At 35.2% G+C, this 23,723-nt stretch overlaps 1 protein-coding gene across 2 annotated transcripts in view; it reads right to left on the reverse strand.

The window, feature by feature from the left end:
* LOC121411312 (histone lysine demethylase PHF8-like) overlaps positions 1-23,723 on the reverse strand; it is a 29,062-nt gene that overhangs the window by 2,543 nt on the left and 2,796 nt on the right. The window contains exons 2-19 of one of the 2 annotated variants that reach the window (XM_041603971.1): positions 22,255-22,340; positions 21,455-21,513; positions 19,724-19,943; positions 19,374-19,515; positions 18,500-18,698; positions 17,437-17,605; positions 16,568-16,655; positions 14,807-14,913; positions 13,800-13,894; positions 12,185-12,214; positions 7,674-7,760; positions 6,293-6,454; positions 5,642-5,838; positions 4,196-4,359; positions 3,385-3,506; positions 1,682-1,776; positions 844-1,088; positions 65-273 (exon numbers count right to left, since the gene is read on the reverse strand). In XM_041603971.1, the coding sequence (XP_041459905.1) occupies positions 65-273; positions 844-1,088; positions 1,682-1,776; positions 3,385-3,506; positions 4,196-4,359; positions 5,642-5,838; positions 6,293-6,454; positions 7,674-7,760; positions 12,185-12,214; positions 13,800-13,894; positions 14,807-14,913; positions 16,568-16,655; positions 17,437-17,605; positions 18,500-18,698; positions 19,374-19,515; positions 19,724-19,943; positions 21,455-21,513; positions 22,255-22,340 (2,476 nt within the window). The remainder of the gene's footprint in view (positions 1-64; positions 274-843; positions 1,089-1,681; positions 1,777-3,384; positions 3,507-4,195; positions 4,360-5,641; positions 5,839-6,292; positions 6,455-7,673; positions 7,761-12,184; positions 12,215-13,799; positions 13,895-14,806; positions 14,914-16,567; positions 16,656-17,436; positions 17,606-18,499; positions 18,699-19,373; positions 19,516-19,723; positions 19,944-21,454; positions 21,514-22,254; positions 22,341-23,723) is intronic. The other variant, XM_041603972.1, reaches the window with a different exon arrangement.

The following is a 23,723-nucleotide window of genomic DNA, read 5'->3' on the forward strand; positions in this document are numbered from 1 at the left end:
ATAAAGAAAATGTGGCTCCTATAGATAGGTGATAAAGTGTTCTTTAAATCAAGTACGGCCATACCTTGTTTGCTAATCTGGCAGCAGCATCAGCTAAACCTGTCTCAATGTTGGGTCTCCTTGCATTCTCCCTGACAGGTCTGACTAGCTTCTGACTAGGAGTGGATACTTTGGCCTTGGGGTTCCATGGTAAATCCAACTGATCTCTCCTTGGAGTTTTGCTGCGTGATTTGAAGAGTGGACCATCGCCGTCATCATCCAGGGAGGGATATACTAGCAGAAGTAAAGATAATCAGTTGCACAAATCAATCTAAGAAAATTTTTTGAAAACTAGATGGATTGTCAGTGGCACAGTTGAAAATTGATGCCTTTGCAATTACCAGATCGATAATAAATTAAACACCTAACTTGTAAAATTTTCAAATAATGACCTGCATGACCGTTGATCTTTAACCGTCAAATCGAAACAGATCATCATTACTCACATGCATGCATGAATCAAGTTTGAAGTTGATCCCTCATATAATTCTTCAGTCATTGTGTGAATGAATTTCAGATTAATAATGACTAATGTGACCTTTGACTCTGTGAACCCAAAGTCTAATCAGAGAGTTGCGATAGATTCAAATTAAAATCAAATTGCAATTGATCTAAATTAATTTTGTAAAATGAATTTCAGATCGAATGCAATTTGACTTTGATTTGAATCTATCACTTTTCGTAAGACTGGGCCAAGATCACTGTCCTTCCAAGATGCAAACCTGCATACCTATGCCTAGTGCTAGCTATGATTAAATTACTATATAATAATGATAACAACAACATTAACCCATGTATTCTTACCATATTTGGCATCTTGAAAGCAGTTGGGTAACTCTTCAGGATCATCCGAGTATCGTTTCCGATGTCGGTGTCTGGATGCTCTCCTCTCTCTTGAGTATCCTTCTTCATTGCTGTCTTCGTCATCATCGTCGTCATCGTCATCATCATCATGGGCAAGAGTGGGGCTGGTGGATGATCGTCCTGGGAGTGATATGGACAGCATTCCTTGGATGGCATCTTGGGTACCGGGTGATGCTGGCTGATTCCTGATCAATGACAACAGAATATTTTGGAATTTTTTCATTCATTAAAAAAAAAATCTCTAAATCTGACCCCAAAAAGGCAGTAATGCAGCACACAGAAAAGAGTGAATGGCAAATCAGATCTGTAATGAATTTTCAACTTAAACTTTCAAACATTTTTTAATTCATATTTCCAATATTGAATATACAGGCATATGAAGTTGAAGCTTAGCACTGAACTCTCCATGTTTTTTTTTTCAGAATTTTCTTTCACAAGAATGTGCAAGCTCATTTATGATACAGGGGTTTTGCAGAAAGTGCTTACTGATGTAATATTGCAGTAATGGTGTATATGAACAAGGCAATGGGCAAGTTCAAACTGTAATAAGCTCCTCAAATCCTTCAATCTGATCGGTCAAGAGCAAATAATAGATTGATAACAGGAGTTAGGAAACAGGGACCTGAGGAATATTTCATAAAGCATCTTGTTGATGATTTTCAATGAGAAACTTCCCTGAACTTTATCAGATGCACAAATTTCAGTAGCTTTTAACTGTCAGTGAGAATGATTGAAAAATCACTTCAATAACATTTCCCTAACAGATATTTTTACTTACTTCAGCTCGGCTTCAATGTCTGCAAGACTTATTGTTGGTAAGGGTTCAAGCTTTGTGGCTTGTAACAGGACATCTACATTACTTAACTGAGGAGCCTAAAAGTAAAAACAAAAAATAAGAACAAATATTTTCTTTGTTATTGCTGGTTAACCTAATTGTCTCTTCACTTTCCTTCACATAACACATGAATTTTCAGTGAAAAATAAAAATATAAATAAAAAGATTTATAGCACACAGTACTTGTTACAAGCAATATACTATTTTTTCATTACAAGAGACAAAGTGAAAAGAAAAGAAAAATAAATAAATAATAAAAATTAATGAAAATTACAAGTGAATAATAACTAGAAGGATTCTCAATGACAAAATATATGGCTTTGCTACTGCCATATCAAGAATAAATTACACACCTAACTTCTAAAATTTAGAAATAATGACCCTCTACATGTATGACCTTTGACCTCATGACAAAAAAAATTTGCCAGATTATCATTGCTCACAAAGGCATACATAAACCTACCATGCAAAGTTTGAAGTTTTGATGTCTGTGACCAGAAAATGGATACCTTGCAGGAAGTTATTCCTTGAAATGCTTCAAGAGTCTCATTGGCAGCAATGCCAAAGCAAGGGTAATAATTGTGGAGTGCCATGAGTGTTATACATTACAGATATATGTGCTATATCTGAACCCACTATCATAACCATTAAGCACCCTCCCCCCCCAGCTGACATGTCAAGAGGTATACTTGCCTCTATACACTACAACCCCACACCAGAAAGTATAGTGACTCTAAATAAATTTCCTTTTATTTATCTTGTCTTACATCATACTCTAGTTTCATGCTATACATAAAATTGCAAATGACTATCTTTGCCATCTATGAAGTAGCTCAGGGCCCCGTAACACAAAGGTTAGCGATTAATTGCTAAATGAAATGACCAATCAAGATCATTGTTGCATGAGCATTTTGCTCAGCAGACTGACTAGGAACCAATCAGAATTGTTCTTTCAAATATGCGATTAATCGCTAACTTTTGTGTTATGGGGGCCTAGGTCAACTACATACATGGTTCCTTTTTAAAGGACAAGTCCACCCCAACAAAAACTTGATTTGAATAAAAAGAGACAAATTCAACAAGCATTACACTGAAAATTTCATCAAAATCGGATGTAAAATAAGAAAGTTATGTCATTTTACAGTTTCGCTTATTTTCAACAAAATAGTTATATGAACGAGCCAGTTACATCCAAATGAGAGAGTTGATGACATCACTCACTCACCATTTCTTATGTATTTTATTATATGAAATATGAAATATTTTTATTTTCTCATCATTGTCATGTGAAATGAAGTTTCATTCCACCCTGAACACGTGGAATTCCATTATTTTAACATTTTGTGTTTCAGGCAAGGACGTCCTAATCGTCAAATTCGTAAAAATTGAAATATTGTATAATTCAAACAATAAAAAACAAAAGAAATAGTGAGTGAGTGACATCATCGAACCTGTCATTTGGATGTAACTGGCTTGTTCATATAACTATTTTGTTGAAAATAAGCGAAACTTTGAAATGTCATAACTTTCTTATTTTACATCCGATTTTGATGAATTTTTCAGCATTGAGCTTGTCTGATTTTTCTCTATTGATTCAAATCAACATTTTTCTGAGGTGGACTTGACCTTTAAGTAAGCAAACATACCCTAGGACTCCGATCTGAAGGCAAGACATCATCATCTGAATCAAGTGTGTCTGATGTATTATGAAGACTACTGGTATCATGTGAACTACTTGTACCCCCTTGGTGATTTGATTTACCATTGACTGTAAAATACAAAGTAAAATAGTGCATTGGTAAATACTATCATATTTAAAAAAAAATATTACGGTCTATTGACAAATAATAGAGTAAATAAAATGAATAATGTCGATTATTTCAATGCAATGTATCTGATGTATAATTTGGCCCCATCCTGCTGTTGATCGTAACAAATTGTCATGCATGCCACCCACAACGTAATCTACAAAATTTCATATATTACATCTTTCCAAAGTTATTCATTTTCATTTTCAATCAATTGTTAGAATTAATTCATGCATAAAATGATAATTTAGTTGTAAATCTTTGAATAAGGAAAATTATTTTTCCTTATGTACTTTGTTTTTTAATTTCTTCACGTTTTAATTTTTGCATTTATTATTTATTATTTTTTATTGTTAATAGACATCATCAACAACAGAATTTTGAACATAAATCCCACAACGTCAATTGTTTTTAATCAGTAAAGGTTAACATAAGGATACATCTATGATTTTGGTAAGATATAGAATTTTCATTGGATTTGTACAGGAAATTATTTTTTTATGCAATTTTGACTTATTCAGCATATTACCACATTAAATTATTATTCTTTTAAGTAAAATAATGGCCAATGTCACATTTATGGAATGGCAAAACAAACTGGCGACATTTGTGACAACATCACTACACTAAAAGCATCAAGGTGTCTTACATGATAATCTTAGTTTGAGAGAACCTTGTGATGACATCAGCTTCCGCCTCTCTTTGATGTCTTCTGCTGATATATCATCAATGTTGATCTCTTCACTACTGCCTTCACTCTTAGATATCGGTAAGAAACCAGTGTTCTGAACAGTGACAGGTGATCCACCTCGACTTGGTTGAGAAAGGAGAATGTAATACAATAATTACATCATTTAAAATGGCAACTTTATTCACAGCGTTTTGAATTCACAAAATTAATAGGACTAGTTCATGATCAACCTTTATTCTGGTGCATTTTAAAAATACATTGTATTGATTTTGAAAATGGATAAACTTTGACAAATCTATATTTTTATCAAACAAAAATGCACATATTATCTTGATAACTAAGACTTTGCAGGTGGTATAAGTATTCTGTAATATTAGATAGCCAAGACAGATAGCCAAGCGCGATTGGTCAATTGCGCGTCACGTGATATGATCGAAATCCGTGTATTTTCCCAGCCGGTCCACCTTCGATGAATATATTGACCAACCGGTCCGTGAATATATTTTCTACGTGTATGGCGCCCTCTTGTGGATTAGATGTTACCAACTAAACGGAAATAAAATATGTGGGACTAAAGTATCTGAACTGGACTCTAACTGAGATCTAGGGCTAGGCCTAAAACAAACTTGATTTGATTAGAAAAGGGCCATTCACTGCATTAAAGTAGTAGTAGACTAAAGTTACATCTAGATCTATACCAGTTCCATCAATCACTGTGACTATCGTAAACAACAGGTTGCACGCATCGTTAGACCATTTTTATCTTCATCATTAAAGGCTATCTAATATAACAGATATTGACTGATGGGATGTGTAAAAAAAAATCTTTGGACCGCCTAAAGGATTAATATTTTCCCTCGTGATCATATTTTCCCTCAGCGCTGCGCGCTTCGGGAAAATATAACCCCTCGGGAAAATATAAATCCGGCGGTCCAAAGAATGTTTATATTACACACCCCATTAGTCAATATCTGTATAATATGTAATTACTTTCTCAATATCATAAATGATGTGAGGAATAAAAGCTCAAACATTAATGCATACATATAACACCACATTGTGTAAAATTTCTTCCAAATAAAAGTTATCAGATTTACTACCTGTTAAATATTTGAATTAAAAGATAATTTCAAAAAATACTTGGTTGTCATTTAAGAATTATGTTTAGTGTTTTTTTTTCCTTCTTTCTTTTTTTTTTTGGGGGGGGAGGGGGAGGTAGCTTATTAGCTGAAAGGATTGAAACTACAAAAAGGTTGAAATTTGTTTTGAAAGTATGGAATCTAGTAGATAAAGGAGTACCTACACACAGTCCCTAGAATACTTAGGTATCAATACAAATCTTTGCCACTATTGGCAGAATGAATAATGATTTTCATGATTTGAATCCTAGATAAGGCTTCATACCTGACAATTTTGCCATTTGAGACGACTAATTTCAGTGTCTGAGGATTCCTGGCGTCTGTGGTATTCTTCTTTCTCTTTTTCCGATACCTTTCATCTTCACTCTCTGACGTTGCAGTCGTTGAGGTCTGATCAGCAGCTTCTACCTTTGGAATGCGTAGTTTGAGAGATGGTTTACTGTCCTGGGCCTGTGCTCGATACTGCAAATAAGTCAAATCAAATTGTCATTATACAGCAGACATTATGTAAAAGAATTGATCCTCAAAAAGGTAGTCTACACAGAAATGTATAGTTATTATACTAAAATAAATTTAGTAATCAATGTCACCATTGGCGTGCATTATGAACACTGGATATGATAGAGATTCAGTCTTGTTAGAATATAACAATGATAATGGAGTTTTCATATAGAATGCTCAGGTCTGTCAGATATGACGCTCTTGGCATTCCATAATCAAGAAGACTAAACAGTCTTGCACTCGAGCTCTATACACACACCAAAAAAAAAAAAGCTGCTGTGACTGATAGAAATTTATTGTATTATTTATCTTATAAATTGCCAGATGTAGTTTCAAACATGACTTTGTACATTACAAAAAGCATTTTAACTAAATATAATTAAAATATAACATGCAGATAATGATGAATACTTACTGAACCTGGTAATGGTTTGGATATGAGAGCAGGTAACCGATGTGACGTAGTACCATGAAGGTTTTCTTCTGTTTCACTATGCAGTAGCTCTAATGCTTCAATCTGCTTACTGTCAAGCTGACCTTTCTTCTTAGACTTCTTCTTGTCTTTTTTTGTTTGAGGCTACAATATGAGAGGGGAAGTAAAAAAAAAAAAATCATTAAACTGAAAAAAAAACATGGGGAACGTGTAGAAGTACTAGTTTATGTAATAACATGGTGTTAAAATGAAGCAAAGCAAGCAAAATGGTATTTAACAGTGAGAATGTGCTTAAATACGCACAAACTACAGAGGCAATGTACTTAACAAAGAGAAAACATATACAAGTTACAGAGGCACATTCAAACAAACTTCCAATTACTAGTAATCTAGTAACCTTAATAGGAAGAACAGAGCCATTATATCAAAGGGTCTTAATAGAGTGGTTTATCTGTATCTTATTACGTATTTATATCATGTTAACATTAGCTTTTTACACTGTATATTGTTTTTATTTTTGTAGTGTTACACCTCAGATTTCGAGGTATCCATTTTTAGCTCCCATCCCATGTCTTCCAGTCGTCTCCTCTCTCTACCAACAATCTCTGCAGACTGTCTATCCACGAAAGTATCATATTCATTGTCCTCATCTTCCGACAATTAATTTGCAGTCAAAGCAGGAATCATGGGTCTTTGTTTACATGTATGTATAATGTCCCCATTAAATCAATCAACCTACATGTATCCCAGTACATACATGGCAGTCAGAATGTGTCTGTAATATCACATGTAGCATAAATACATTTGATGGTATAAATTGTTATTATAAAACGGGTTCAAGGATGTAGCCAATGGTGAGTGCGTATTCAAGTCACGTGTTCATGCTTTAATTATGCGCAACCTTCCAGTCGTGCATTTTTCGTGCAGCACTGTGCATTTTTTGTGCAGCACTATGCAATTTTTGTGCAGCATTAGTTCCAATAGCACGTAAAAACTGATACGCGTTCAGTAAAAGAGGCTGGCTAGGATTTTGATGCGCTTACTTAGGCGCGCATAGTAGATACGCCTGTGATGTCAAAATTGATAGTCTTGTGATCTCTTCGTCTGTGCAATCGTACACAAGTTGGAGGGATTTGAACAAGATTTCCATGAAAAATTCTTTTTGCCGACCCGTTTTATAAAACAATTAATGCACATTTTAAGATTCGTGATGTTAGTGACGATGCGAGCAACTCTCGGGCATTCACAATATTATGCAAAAGCACTCGGCGCAAGCGCCTCTTGCTTTCGCATAATTGTAAATACCCTCGAGTGTGCTGCATCGTCATAACACACTCATAAATGTGCATTAATTGTATATTACCTCATATGATTTCAGTTCCTTGGCAAGCTCCTTGATCAATTGACTCTGGTTGACCGTCTCTGGAATCTCTTTCTGATGGTGTCTTATCTGAAACAAATAATGCAACACAGACATAATTGTTTATTACTTTTATCTAACAAATTGTTTGAATTTCATTCACATTAGAATGGAACATCCCATGATATTTGTTCCTAGATCAATCACTGTAATGGAAAAAAAGTGCTCAAAATTTACCATTACGTGTACCCTAGCCTCTTCTAATGTAAAATGTGAAACATGATAAACCATGTCATAACCCCGACCTGGTAAGTATCAAAGAAGACAGAAGCTGTTGTTTCAGGGAAAAAGCTAGTCACAAGAATTATATTATATTACAGGAAATTATTAATGAGCACAAGACGCTGCCACAATAATGAATGACTAGTCCCATATCCAAACAAAGAAAACATAATAAAATTTGTATTTAGTGGAAAGTCTCATGCAGGATAGTAGAAATGGTGCGGAAATTAAAAATAATAATTATCAAATCAAAACAAGAGACTAAGGTTTGGACAGAATGATAGTTATCTTTTTCATCCTATCAAAATGACCTATATCAAAACATACTCGAGGAACCCTAGTTTAAATGCAAGTGGTATTTCAACCTTTCAATGGCAATATCAAGGCAACAGCCGAAAAGTGTTGGGCCCAATTTTGCATATATTTGGGTCGAATATCAAATTCTGGTTACCAATGACCTTGCAGTGAATTTAAGCTCAAGATGGTTACAATTGGGGGAAATAAGGACAAACTTATGGGGAAGAGAAGAAACTTGCTCCAAAATCTTAAAATTTGGCTTAAAAAGGTTGATCGCCTCTTATGCTTTATCACCTTCCTATGTAACACCTACCAAGTAAAGTAATTGTTTGGTAAGTGGGGGCTAAGTCATGGGCCATAGATATTAACATAACACTGGGCTTAAAATGGTTGTTGACCTCTGCTGGTAAACTCTGACCTTGCAAAAATCTTCAAATAATAATTTGGAAAGTCTGCATTATCAAATCCTATCCAAGTTTGATTGACTCTGAAGCCTTTGACAAAGAATTGTTCAATTTTTGTATGCATAATGGATGAACAACTTTGTGAACAAATTTGTATTTAGTGGAAAGGATTTCAGAAATCAAATAACTTAGTAATAAGGAATGAATCAATGAAATACACGAACTTAATCAACTCTGGTAAACATCTGGTTTCCAGAATAGAAAAATGTGTGCTGAGTATAGAGTGTACATTCACACACAATTGCTTGGTGTCTTAGTTGGGAAGGTACATGCAAACAGGTATGGTCCAGACTAAATTTGCTTTCAAAATTTGATTCTATATTACAATGACTCAAGTCTCATGCAGGATAGTAGAAATGGTGCAGAAATTAAAAATAATAATTATCAAATCAAAACAAGAGACTAAGGTTTGGACAGAATGATAGTTATCTTTTTCATGCCTACTATCAAAATGACCTATGTCAAAAAATACTAGAGGAACCCTAGTTTAAATGCAAGTTATTTCCATATTTCTATGAGATTCTCTGTACTTGCCTTACTCATGCCCTAATGGTCAAGGAAACTATTGCATATATGATTCCAAGGAAGATTTTTGGAGCATCACAAATGCTGATAAACCGAACAAATACTGTACTGTGAAAGATTTGCTTCTCATTGGTTACCCCAAACTAGCCTGCTAATTTTCAACTATGACTTTGAAGTTAGTGCACCGTTGTAAATATCAATAAGGTTATTAAAGTTCAGGTCACCGAACAAATACTGTACTGTGAAAGATTTGCTTCTCATTGGTTACCCCAAACTAGCCTGCTAATTTTCAACTATGACTTTGAAGTTAGTGCACCGTTGTAAATATCAATAAGGTTATTAAAGTTCAGGTCACCAAGAAATACTGTACAGTGAAAGATTTGTTTCTCATTTAGTTACCCCAAACTAGCCTGCTGATTTTCAACTATGACTTTGAAGTTAGTGCACCGTTGTAAATATCAATAAGGTTATTAAAGTTCAGGTCACCGAACAAATACTGTACTGTGAAAGATTTGCTTCTCATTGGTTACCCCAAACTAGCCTGCTGATTTTCAACTATGACTTTTAAGTTAGTGCACCGTTGTAAATATCAATAAGGTTATTAAAGTTCAGGTCACTTCTTTGTTTTCAGATTGTAACACTTGATAAGATGAACATGAAACTCCTGTAAACATGTACATTGTTTCCTGTGATGTATAAGGTAATGTATTGGAATGGGTAAGCTTGAGATATTGCAATTCATTGACAGGGTACTTTGGGAATCTCCTGCAAAGCCTCCCACAACTCTACACTGTATAGTTATCAGCATCCCATATCTGGTCATCACAAACATTCTCGCTGGGCACAAGCGTCAGAGAAGATGGAAATTGCACAAATCAGGGCACCTGTTGCTTTTTAATCTTACATCCCAATGGTAAAATTTTGTGGAATTTTGTATTCAATTGCCTGTTGAGCAATGTTATAAACATGGTAGTCACTAATGATAACAAGAGTTACCGCTTCTCGGTGATAACTTTCTCTGCAATCAGGGTCTAGGAGGGAAATGCTACTAAAGCGATCAACTCTACAATTGACACTGAGAATACTCTTGTCATCCTAGGGGCAGATATTGAAAATGATTATGATCTGGTAATAATGATACTCAAACTGCATTTGAAAACAATCAACAAGGTCACAAGACTATGATGAGATCTGAAAAGGCTCAAACACCCAAAACTGAATGAGTGGAATACTTGTTAATATCTTACATATATACAAATTGATATGCTTTTGAGAGCAGAATGCAGAAAAAAATGCTCCATTAATAGATTTTTAAACATATTTCTAGATGGTGGGTAGGGCGGGTACCATGTGTTATCCTTTTACATGTACATATCATGCAGTGCTCAATGGAAATTCTGCATTCCCACAATGGGTAAAATCTAGCTGTTCTGGGGTTTTGAAGTATTATGATATTACATTGTAAACATACAACATATTATACAGTGCGTCCCAGAAAAAACGAAACCGAGATTAAGCGATGATTTATCATAAGTTAATCACAAATACAATAGACAAATGACCTACCAATGTAAAGCTTAGAATCTCCTTTCATCTGATATTACTTAGATTATTCCTCATTCACGCATGAGTGAGCAAAACAATTTGAAGAAAGGATACCAAAAACTCTGAATTTCAAAAAGAAAATCACATGCCTAAAAAGTTCAATATCTGCTCTTTTATTTGATACCTTAATCACAAAAAATGGTCAAGAAGTAAATAAGTTAGGTTCCCTTGAAACGATGCTTGTATTTCCATAATTTCATTAAACAAACGGTTTTCACCGGTTTCCCACAGAAGATATAGCATGGTTAACAAAAGACTTATAATGCATGGCTGATCGTCAACAAAACGGAGTGTCAAGTGAGTTTGAACGCTAGCCTGTAAAACCTCTTCATTTTATGAAATTATTGAAATTCAAGCCTTATTTCAAATAACCAGAACTTTGTTATTTCTTGACCATTTTCTGTAATTGAGGCATCAAATTAAAGAGCAGATATTGAACTTTTTAAAAATGTGGTTTTCTTTTTGAAACCCAGATACAGCCCGCCAAATGACCTTTTGGAATCCCCTCTTCAAATTGTTTTTGCTCACTCATGCGTGAATGAGAAATAATCTAACTAATTTCAGATGAAAGAGGAGATTCTAAGCTTTACAATGGTAAGTCATTTGTCTATTGTATTTGTGATTAAGTTATGATAAATCTCGTTTTTGTTTTTTGTGGGATGCACTTTATAGTATCATATCAAATTATAAGTGCAACTACATATCATATACATGCAAAAAAGAGCCAATAGCTTTCAACGGTTTCAGGAAATGATGTATGCACACAAATATTGACTATGGCTATACTTGTACATTTGTGCAATTACTCAGATTAGAGAATGTGATTCCATTCAGATATACCACATACATGCAAAGATTTAAAAAAAATTGTCTATCACGTAATCGTGATGAAATCAGATGTTTGCTTTATGCCTGTAAATGATTAGTTCTCTTTTTGTTAATCGATAATGATAAATATTAGGAAAATAATGTTAGCGCAGATTGAGGAATAATGGTAAGCTCATGCTAAATACAATAAACATGTCATTGCTGATATCAATGTTTACCCAAAGTGATTTCATATGAAGATTGGATTATTTTAAGGCTTGGGTTTGGCAACAGCAGCAATGAAAAAAAATTGCATCATTTTTATTTACAATCCAACAAATACAATACAACATTTGAAACATATTGAATTGGGAAGGGGAATTTGAAACTATAAGTCAAGGAGCTCTGTAAACTATTTCTTATCTGCAATTTGGCAAAGGGAACTCATATTCAGCAATCAAAATCACATGGAGCAAAAGTCACAGAAATTTTTTTTTTAACGAAGGAATATTTGTATACATGAAATAGACTTACTTTCACAGATCTTGTAACTGCCTTTAGCAGCTTATGAACAACATGAAATTCAAAGATTAAAATGTTAGTTGAATATAATTATATCAATCCTTTGATGCATTAGACATATGATGCACATTGTTAAAACTAACAATACTTTTCATAATTCGACTGTTCATTTAACAAGCTTATTTCAATGAATTAACGTAGGATCCCAAACAGAAATGATCGAGGAGTGCAATATCAGATTACGATCTATCGTGGCATTTCAACCATTCAATGCCAATATCAAGGCAACAGCCAAAATGTGTCGTGCCCAATTTTGCGTATATATGGTTTCAATATTAGAGTGTGTTGAACCCTGCTGGTTACTGTTGACCTTGCAGTGAATTTAAGCTCAAGAAGTTTACAACTGGGGAAATACGCACAAACTTATGGGGAAAAGAAGAATCTTGCTCCAAAATCCTAAAACTTGGCTTAAAAAGATTGATCGCCTCTTGTGCCTTTTCACCTTCCTTTGAAACACCTACCATCCAAAGTTTAGTCATTGTTGAGAAAATGAAGGCTAAGTCATAGCCCATAGATATTGACATAACACTGGGCTTAAAATGGTTGTTGACCTCTGCTGGTAAGCTCTGACCTTGCAATAATCTTCACATAATAATTTGGAAAGTCTATATTGTCAAATTCCATCCAAGTTTGACTGATTCTGAAGCTTTTGACAAAGAATTATTCAAATTTTTGTACGCATGATGGATGAACAACTGGTGGAAAGACTCCAAAGTGATCCCTTAGTTTCCACCCAGTTTGGTGGGCTCAACAAAAAGAATAAATGACTTATTTGAATGAGGGCTATTAACTTAACATATTAAAAGCATGATGACTGGGTTTTTACAGATGACTGAGATGAGATAATCGTTACTCAGCTGAAATATAATACCTATGTTGTAATGAATGAATTGTAACAAAATGCAATTTTCAAGACCACATCTATTCTTTGGCAATCCTTTCAAAATGCACTTGCAAAGGCAACACTGAACTTTTTCCAGGCAATATCTCTAGCTGTCCATTCAGTGTGATTGAAATACCATATCGTCTGTTCAAAAGTCAAATAGCTATTCACACAGTATAATCAAATAGGCAGTCCATTTCTACACAGACAAGAAGTAGAACGAGAAGGGGAAGGGAAGGATGAGTAAGTGCAGCTCCTTCAGGCGAACTTATGACATGTATTCTGATGATTTATCCTCAATGCAACCTCTCTCTTAGTGGCAAGGAATTTTATTTTTTTGTAACCAAAATAATGAGAATTAACCCTCATATGACCTGCTTCTGCAGAAGATGATATCATCTCCTGGCTGCTATTGCTTCAAGCAGTTTTGTGCTTAAAATATGGTCCCTGTATTTTACTCAACTTACTTATCACATGCTTTAAGTATAATTTAATCATCACTCTCTGTCAGTTATTATTAATGTATTCGGTTGACACATTTAAAATGTATTCATTTATATCTTTGTTACTATGGGAACATGTTCATTGATTATTGATTTAAGAATAAAATGCAGAAACTCCTGCAATAAAAAAAGGAAGAAAAATAGCGATTAGTGATAAAACATCATGGAAAAGTTTAGTCACCTCTCTTTTATTTGTCCATGACTTGAGAGTACTGCACAGGTCTTTGATACCAAGAATAATGTGAGGTGATATCCTTCTCTTCTCTTCTCTGCCTTCTGTGTTGGAGAAAGAGAAATGAAAAAAAAAACAACTAAGAATTATAATGAGACGAGGTTGGGGAAAGGAAGAAAGAGTGATAAAGCAGGAGATGAGATAAGTGAGAGACATAGAAAGGGGAAGGGAGTGGAGGGAGAGAGTGTACAAGAGAGGTGATAGGAGAAGTGATAGGAGAAGTGAGAGAAAAGGAGTCAGACAAAGTGAGGTCCGGGTATACTAGTACTTAAAAGTACCAATATATAGGGGAAAATAAATAAGATTAGTGTTGGACTTAAGAACTACTCACGTATATTCTACACATTGTCATAATCAGATAAAACACTTGAGAGTTTAAATATTGTTGGTATTCACTTTCACAAAGCAAGGTGAAGTGCAGCTGTGCACATAAGTAAAAAACAAAACTATAACCCTGTTGAATAGATAAATTGTTTCATATCATCATAAAAGTGGGAGCGGAAGTTTTTGATGTGGTTTCAATATTGCTAGCTGCATTAAAAATCACCTACATTTCCACTTCAGTATAAAGATATGAAGAAACCATGAATAAAACAATTTATACATATGTTAAAGAATTTAGCTCATGTATGCAGCAAATACCAGCTTCACAGAATAGACCAACCAATTGTAAATTAGGGAGTAGGAGCATACAATTATTGACTTCAAACAATGTAAATTGAAAGGGACAAATAATCCTTTCTTATCTTCAGAAAATTTCATCGCAGTCACAATAGTCAAACCTTTCCAATAGTTAAGATTAATTTTTCATCTGCAGCTATTATCCTTTTAATTCAACAAAGTAATCGGGCAAAGACATACCACATAATAGCTGTAGGCCACTGAAAATAGAACAGACAAAATAGATATTCCAGATTATCCGAAAAGTCGTAAAGGTATCAAGTGCAGAAACTGACCTTTTAATTTGTCAAGTAAGTGAGCAGCAGCATACCACATAGTGGCTTCAAACCATGGAAACTGGAACTTAGGTGGTGTCTTTACTCTCTTTTCTAATTCATGGATTCTGATTGATAAATAATAAAAAGAGAGAATAATGAAAGGAGAGAGAAAAAAAAGAATACTACCATGTATGCAGAGATGCTAACTGATAGCTCAAAAAAATCCTGAAAACCCAGGCCGGGGGTCCATGGGCCCGCCCAGGGCCCCTGGCGGGGTCAAGGGCGAAGGCCCCTGGCGGGGTCAAGGGCGAAGCCCCCTGAAGCTGGAACGTTTTCTTATTCTTTAGAGGGCTGAAATCATTAATCTACAGTAGTACATAACAAATAATTAATGACATAATAAACTTCATATCATAGGCAAGAAAGGTGCTCAAAAAAAAAATCATGTAACCCGTACTCATTACGGTACGGGTTAACCTGCTGCGGGTTAATATGCTGCGGCCAATGGGTGCGACTCGGGACGGGTGTATGTAGCAGCTGGGGACTGGGGTGCCCTTTTTCACTCACTGTACTCATCAACAAGACAATCCTATACTATTGAAAATCCATAAATCACAATTTCTATCAAAATGATGGATAGTTCACACATATGAATTGATGAATACGCACCAGAGAACACATATTTCATGGTAGCAAATAGGTTTTCAGCTGAAATCCCGCGGCAGACAACCAATCACTCACGCAGCAGCAGGCAATTGCAGCCACACCGGGCCGTGCTTCGAGCGGTTCTACCGGGCGATCGCCCGACTGGGATAGCGCTGACACCCGTATCCCTGCAGGGTATAGGGCGGCGTTTGCAACTGCTACAATGTATTGCTCGCGCGTACCGTGCAAGTACAGTACCAGCTAAACTTCATGCTGCGCACAACGCTAATAATTTTCCGTCTGCGCAAATTGGCCATCCAAAATTGAAATTGCGCTCTCCGTAGCGAACTCCGTGACAAGATTTGGAGGGGAAATTTTTACGGATTTCACTTTGACAATCAATTTTTTTTCCCGGAATATTTTTCAGCAAAGGAAAAAATCCGGAATTCCGGAAAAATCCGGAAAATTAGCAACTCTGTGTATGGAACCTGTAAGTGACTGATTGATATGGAACTCCCACCCCCCAAAAAAAAAAAAATCCATTTTGATAAACCCATTAAAGGCTGGCTAATTATACTATATACTATGTCATGCATTTTTGATAAACCCCATTTACGGGCTCATTTTCCAATGAGTCAAGGTCCTAGGGTCTATTTACTGAAGCTCTCTAAAAATATATTTATAGATTCACAATCCTATATAATATAATACTGTAGTATAAACAGCATGGGTACATTCCATGATTACCAGTATTCATGGTCAAAATTTGAGAAGTTCAATGGATCCTCTGCTTTTACAGATCCCATTCTTCAAAACAAAAGTAACACTAGGTGATCGAGCATTTGCTTGTGTAGCCCCCAAGCTCTGGAATAGCTTACCACTGGAAGTTAGGAAGGCACCATCCGTACACAACTTTAAATCAAAGCTCAAAACACATCTATTTAATTAATAACAAGCATTTTAGGAGTCGAATAAAGCGCAGTAGAATATATACTTAATGGAATAGTTTCTGCGCTCTATAAATTTATATACTATTATTATTACTACCAAAAAACCATTGAGAGTTTTTGTATAATGCTCAGTGATATAACACATATATTTCTTTAATAACTTCTGAAGTGAAAGGTATCTTACTTGATTTGTAAACCTATGCTGTAACCATGAAGGAAATTGCCACCAAACACAAGACTGTCAACAGTTGTCAGCACTGCATGTATCCAACCTGAAATAAGCAAAACAAGAAAATGAAATGGATTTAACACGTTTACATTTTTTTCTGACCTCGGATAGGTCTCACGCCAACCTCGGGTAAACATTTTTTTAGATTTATCAGCGATCTTAATATACAAAGGTGTGTAACAATTAAAAAAATATTCTTACTGATCTGTATTGTGCGTTCTATATGCAACAAAACACAGTTCACAAGGAAAGAGCTTCATCTACACAACACAATATTTTTAACCCCCCCCCACCAAGTAAAGAATGAATGCACATTGTATACAGGCAAGACTGATTGAACCTGATAACCAGGGCAGTATTTATCAGTAAGTGCAAAAAGTACAATGCCTTTGGTGCTTTATATCTAACCAGATTATATTCCCCATGCCGTGGCATATTTGAATTCTCATCAACAATGTGGAAGTGTACCTAATCATTCATTATTGCTAATAATGTATTCTTCACATAATTACATATAATTTCACATACAGACACTCTCTGGCAAACAAACACACACAACTGGGGAGCATTTTATGAAAGGACTTGTCGGACGTTTTATCCGACAAGTACCATTTTACCCGACAGTTACCATAGGAACAATGCCTCTCAGCCAATCAAAATCAAGGAAAGTTGTCAGATCTGACATGTCGGATGAAAATGTTGATGAAACACTCCCCTCAATAGCAAATATCTTTATCATTTAAATGGAATTACCAAACAGATTCTTAACTGATGTTATAACAAATGCCATAATCACTAATGAAATCAATTTTGTACCAACTGACCTGTTGGTATACACAATGTCTGTCCTTGCTTGACCACACATTTGTAGCAGATGTCCACTTTATCTCCAAAGAAGGTTTCACTCTGTTTCTCCTGCTCCAACCTGCTCCAGGCTTCATAGGCTTCCAGGTTTTCTTCTGTTGGCTTCACAAAGTAAAAGATCTTCTCACCCTGCATTGTGAAAAATATTGAGAAAATATCACGGTCTTTGCAATGCAGAGGTTTACAGTTCAACTTTCAGTTAGTCCAGGAGGAACTGTTGGCTTGATACAATGAAATTGAATGGGAAAAAATGATAGAGACCGAGTGGAAATTCAAAGGAGAGACTGTCCTTAAGATGACAGAAAGTCCAGTCACCTGGAACATTACATCTTCTCTTTGCATCACCTCTCCGATTGCAGTAAGCCATCATATCTTGTCTGGCTTAGTCAGTTTAAGAACTACATCCAATTCCACAAAGAATACCCCTCTCCCTCTATCTCTGTTATTTTCATGACTCAATTTCAAGAAAGAATATCAAACTCTCTCTCTCTCTCAATTTCTTCATCCCTTCCATCTCAGGTTTCAGAAAATCACCCGCCCTGTCCCACCCATCTCTCCCTTTCTCATTCTGTCTCCATCTTTTCTTATCAATATAAAGAGCACAGTAAGCACTGACAGCAGGAGAGCTGTTTACGCTTTAGTTAGATGGCAATTAAATAATCAAGTGCCTTATGTCAATCCATGTTCCTTTCTATTCGAATAACTAAGAATTGTCTGGATTGCGAGAACAAATAGAAAAAAGTTGTTGTAGATCCTGGCTGCTGTTGATTGGCTTATTGAGTTCGAGACAATTGCTAGGCATCACATTAATCACAATGAGAATTTTTAGCAGGAGAAAATTTGCAAGAAACATGGAAAATTAGAAAAAAAGAATGAATAGATCAAAGAAATCCTTAGATAATGACAAGTACCCTAATTGGTAGAACACAGGTTCAGAAGGTATGAAATTGTGACAGAAATGACCATCACTCGTCATAGTCATGTAACTACCAACCAATATAAGAAATAATCTATGTAACTTACTCGTAAGACATGATACCAAACTGAAGTCCCTCCGAAGTCCACATGGAAGTCTGTATAGCTATCTTTGATGCTCATGAGACAGTACTTGGAGACACGGGGCTTGTCATAAGGGCAGTCCTCAGGCAGCTTATCTGGCCAGATGTTCTCAACCCAGCTAATCTTCCGAACAACCCTTGGAGCCTCCACCAAGTCAGACAACCTAAAAACAAAAATAGATTTTGATTGTATGATGACTAATTTCATCCCTGTTTATTTTCTACTACTACGTATCTTTTATGTGATGTTATTTTGATAGCGTATTTTCATTCAGCAACATTGTGGAGCATTAAGCAATGCAGACATGGAAAATGCTAGGCCCTACTTCCCTTAAGAATTCTGTTGCAGACCATTAGCAGAAGCAAAACAAATGGATTCAGCTTTTAGAAGTGATTATATACAAACACAGAGTTAAACCAACTGGCATCATAACAAGTAGTTACAACCCTTTAATCATGTTATGGAATGAATGCATGCACATCATTACCCATTTATTCTTGTATTCATCTATGTTCACAATCACACTCTACTAAATAGTTGATAACATAATGTACCACACTAAACTGAATTAGGAATACAACAAAAAAATAGAGGAAAATGAAAAGAGACTGAGGATGAAAGGATACTCTGATTAACCAAAAAATTATGAAGTATTTACAAGTAAGCATTTAATTCATCAAAGTTCATTAAAAATTACAAAGTAAACATAAAAAAATTATTCAATTTGTACCAATTTTCAAAGCACAACAGGTTTTACAGCCATTTCATAATCATCATAATAAGACTGTTATAATCGTCCTCCTCCTCATCAAACAAACCACATGGTACTTCAACATACCTTGTCTGTGAGAACTCGAGGCTGATCACATTGAGGATTTTGTCTCTGCTAGGACTTGTGAAGTAATCTGACCAATCCCTCATTGACATTTTCATCTCGTCCTGTTTCCTGACATCAATGACATCGATCTCCATGTCAGATCCTAAGAGATGAAATGATCAATAGGGCAATTAGACACTTTTATAGAATGCTGAAAAAGTTGAATAATTCATCCTACAAATTGTGCTAAATGGTTGGCTCTATCAATTTTAAATATCTGTGATGATGCTGCTTGCTCACATGGCCCATGACTTTGTGACCTTAGGGGACAGGGCAGGGGGCTGATAAATTGAAATAGACACAGTTCATACCTACATACTCCTGTACATCTGAGACAGTGAATGTCGGAGGGGGCACAATGAGTCCAAGACCTTCCTTGTTGTCTATCATGATGGGAAATTGAAAACCATTCTTGTCCAGGAAGTCCACTGTCAGCTCATGCCCCCGTGGATGCAAAAGAATCTCATCTGCCCGTCGAAAGGCTCTGCTTTTCAGCTGCCGTAAAAACACAGCTGTTCCGATCTGCACAGGCTGGGCAAAGGAAAAATAAATGCAATATGATTATTAAACATCTAAAACTAACATAACTAAAAAAGTCTTACATGGCATGAATTCATAAAACACATAATTATTGGAAAATGTGCTTAAAAATGACGAATCTATGAACTTTGTTAGAGCATAATGCACTTGCGAATAAAAACTGATAATGACCCCTCCTAATGATACATTTCAGATTTCAGAGATTATAACAATGGTTTCTATTGGCTTGACCTTAGAATTTATTTCATCTCCACGCAGAATGGTTGACTCTGTTCAACAAGTTTGCCAGATGAAATAGTCAGAATCTGTGCTATTTTAACAAATTGGTTATTTGAGTATGATGCATAAATTTTCAAAAGCAGCAGATGCCAGAGATGGAAATAGAAAGGATATGTGAAAACCATATTTTGTGGTGTAAAGTCCCTTCACCTTTAAATACAACCTACCTATGGTTTCTCATTATTTCCATACCTCCTTGTTTCTCTTTATTTTATGTAACTAGCCAAAATATATTTGTGCATGTTACACTGACTTTGGTGCTCATTCTTTTCTGAAGTATGAAAATCTTCAAGCATGGTTTTATAGCTAACACGAGCCATCATCTCATATACTTCAATTTACTGCAAACTCATTTAGTCAGTATTCCAAAGTTGTAAATTAGGTTTAGTCCCAATTAAATGGGGATGGCTAGCCAGGTTCAATGAAACACAAGAGGCAATCAGACTTAAGCTCTCCCTCACTTTGCACAAATCAGTGCATCAATCAGTCAACCCTCTAACTCTCCTTCTCTACTTGCTTAAAGTTACTTGTGTATAATTTTGGTAAATCCACCAAAATGCACCTATCACTATTCCAATTCATTGCTAGCTAATATGAATGGATATGCCCTATAACAGTTATGATGTGGAGGATATGAAATGAAAATGTGTTTTACAGGATAAATTTTGCGATTTTACATGGAAATTTAACTTGATCGGGTTTTTGTCTTTCAATTAAATCCTATTCCAAATCATGGAATGGGCTAAAACTTTCAAGATATGTTCTTTGTCTGTAACTTTTGGATATCTAATCACTAAATTTATAAGATAAGTGCTTGAATGCCAATTTTTTTTAATTCAAAACAAGCATCGCCGAGAGAGGGCGCTATATATCCAAGATTTGAATATTTGAAATTTTCTCAGAGAAGTGCAGTTGGAAAAATATCTAACGGTCTCTACGCTTCAGTAAGACTGTCATATTAGATGGTATTCGATTATCAATCACATTATTTACCCTTTACCAAAGCTATACACAGGCTTGAAGTTTACTAGAGAGACTAACTGTTGATTAAAAAAAAAAGTTCCCCACACCAGTCCCTCCCTTTTGAAAAGATTTCAAGGTTGAAAAATTGGCTTTGCTAGGAATGAAACCCGACTTTTTTTTTTGGGGGGGGGGGTGGGGCTCTTAGTATCTAATCAGAAATCATTATGCATTGAAAAAAAGGTTGAACTCAAAAGGATTACCTTAGTTGGATCATACTCTTCTGTGTAGTCCTGTCTATGCCAATTCTTTTTCTTCTTTACTGTGAAAATCAAGGAAAATATAATGTTAACAAATATACTGTATAAAACTAGAGATATACTATTTTCATTGACAAAATTTTAATGTACATATTACCCCTGAGGCATCATAACATGTTTCATTCAAACCAATTTTGAGACCAAGCTGTACTGAAGTCATCTAACACTTTCAAGCACAAGAAAGACCGAAAGTTGATAAAAAAACCATGATTCCATATCCAAATCCAATGCAAATTATGTTTCTTGCTAAAATTCATAAATATAATGTTACCTTTTACTAAAAAATATATCATTCTAATGTTGTTCATGATTGGAATACTATCACTGACTATTTTCATTTTTAAAGTACATTGCATTGAAATCCTACAAAGAGCCTCTTAATAAAAAATAATATATTTCGGGCTCTATTCATTCAATTAGAGCAAACCCTATATTTTATGGAGAAATTAGTGTTTATAACATTTTTTTTGACAAAATGACTGGACTGTTTTGTAGATTACATCATGGGTGACATGCATGCCCATTTTGCTGTGAATGCACAGTGAGTGTCTGAGATTTTAGGTGGTCAGAATCTGCCTTCCTGTGGCAATGAGATGGATCTTACAGCCTAAAATCCACAACCTCTTGTGGCTATTCTGTTTTAAAAACAATAATAATAATGTCTTTTCCATATCCCCCAAACAAAAAATATCTGAAGGGATTGTTGCATCATATTAAAAAACAAGCTTCTTCTATTTACTCACATTTAGTTGGTCCATGGACTATTGCACAAGTTGGGCAGTGAAACTCTTCCACATCATCGGACTGGTCTTCTCGAATCTCGACACAGCTACAAAACAAGAAGAAAACCATCTGTCAATGAGGTGAAGTATGCTTTCTACATGTTTATTTCCTCTGAACTTCTGATCAAAAGAGAAAATACCCATCAATTCTCAAACTGGCAAAAATAATAAAATGTAAATAGATCTTGCGCAATGGCCAATGCAGAGGTAGACTCTATAAACTTTCTGAAGAGCGGAGGTATAATGCATTAAGAATGCTTTTTTTCTGCCATCAAGTTTGTACATGCTATTGTTGCTTGTGGACCAGTGTTTGGGCATCAGGTTGGAGCTATAAACTGCATCATCATAGATCATAATTTACAGTAGGACACACATTAAAATCCCAACCTTGATGGCTATTAGTATAGTTATTGATATGAATGGATAAATATAGTGTTAATTCTGTTGAAATTAGACCAGGTCTACAACGAATAGATCTATTCTAGGTCGAGTAAAATTTTGACAATAAAAACAGGACACTTTACTTTCACTTCAAGTCATGGTCTGGAGGACTAAATGGAAGCAGCATTGGCAAAGCAAATGGATGTGGCCGTTTTATTTAATTTTCAACGTGTTTCTTCATTTTTGGGGACCAACAAAAACAAAAGTATGATAAATCTCCTTTTGCTTGGTGGTCCCACCATTCAGTCCATAGGTAATGTGAACATGGAGCATAAATTCATTATCCCTTACACATAGTATTGTTAAAGAGATCTCAGAAGGTAAGAAAGGTCAATGATTTTTTTTAAATGAGAAAAGGTCAATCAAGTAAATCATATATACTTCTGTTGACTTTAAACTATGATCCACCTTGATTTAGATGTTCAAATTGCAAATTCTTTAAAAAATTAATTTCAAATGAATCATTTTGAAGGTAGTAAATGTAGATCTACGTTGTTTACAAAATTAGTAAAAATTTTGTAATCTTTAGCATCATACAATATATTTTATTGATCCGTCATAATAATAATCTGAACATGTAATTGGTTTAAACTTCATCATGTGACCAATGATAGTTCCAACCAATGTCATAAAATTGGCAAAAATGCCATGAATCCCGACATCTGATGTCACGACCTGGGAATAGTACCGAGGCATCGCATTCAGACGGTAATAGTTAAAAAACTATTTATGGCTATGGGCGGGGCTTAAACCAATAAATGTGCACATAAAATGTGATGTGCGTTTGTGTTAGTTCTATTATCAGTAAGAAAATTCTCTATCAATATTTCCATAAAAATTTCTTACCGATATCGAAAAAAGAATATTCTATTAATAGATGACAATTCTGTTTATTCCATGGAAAATCAATACGCATTGCATAACTGCCAGATGCAGATGTGGTGCCCCATGAAAACCAATTTTTTGGGGCACCCTGCTTTAAAATTTTG

This window comes from Lytechinus variegatus, chromosome 3, assembly GCF_018143015.1.
Source record: "Lytechinus variegatus isolate NC3 chromosome 3, Lvar_3.0, whole genome shotgun sequence".
In the NCBI taxonomy this organism is placed as follows: Eukaryota; Metazoa; Echinodermata; class Echinoidea; order Temnopleuroida; family Toxopneustidae; genus Lytechinus; species Lytechinus variegatus.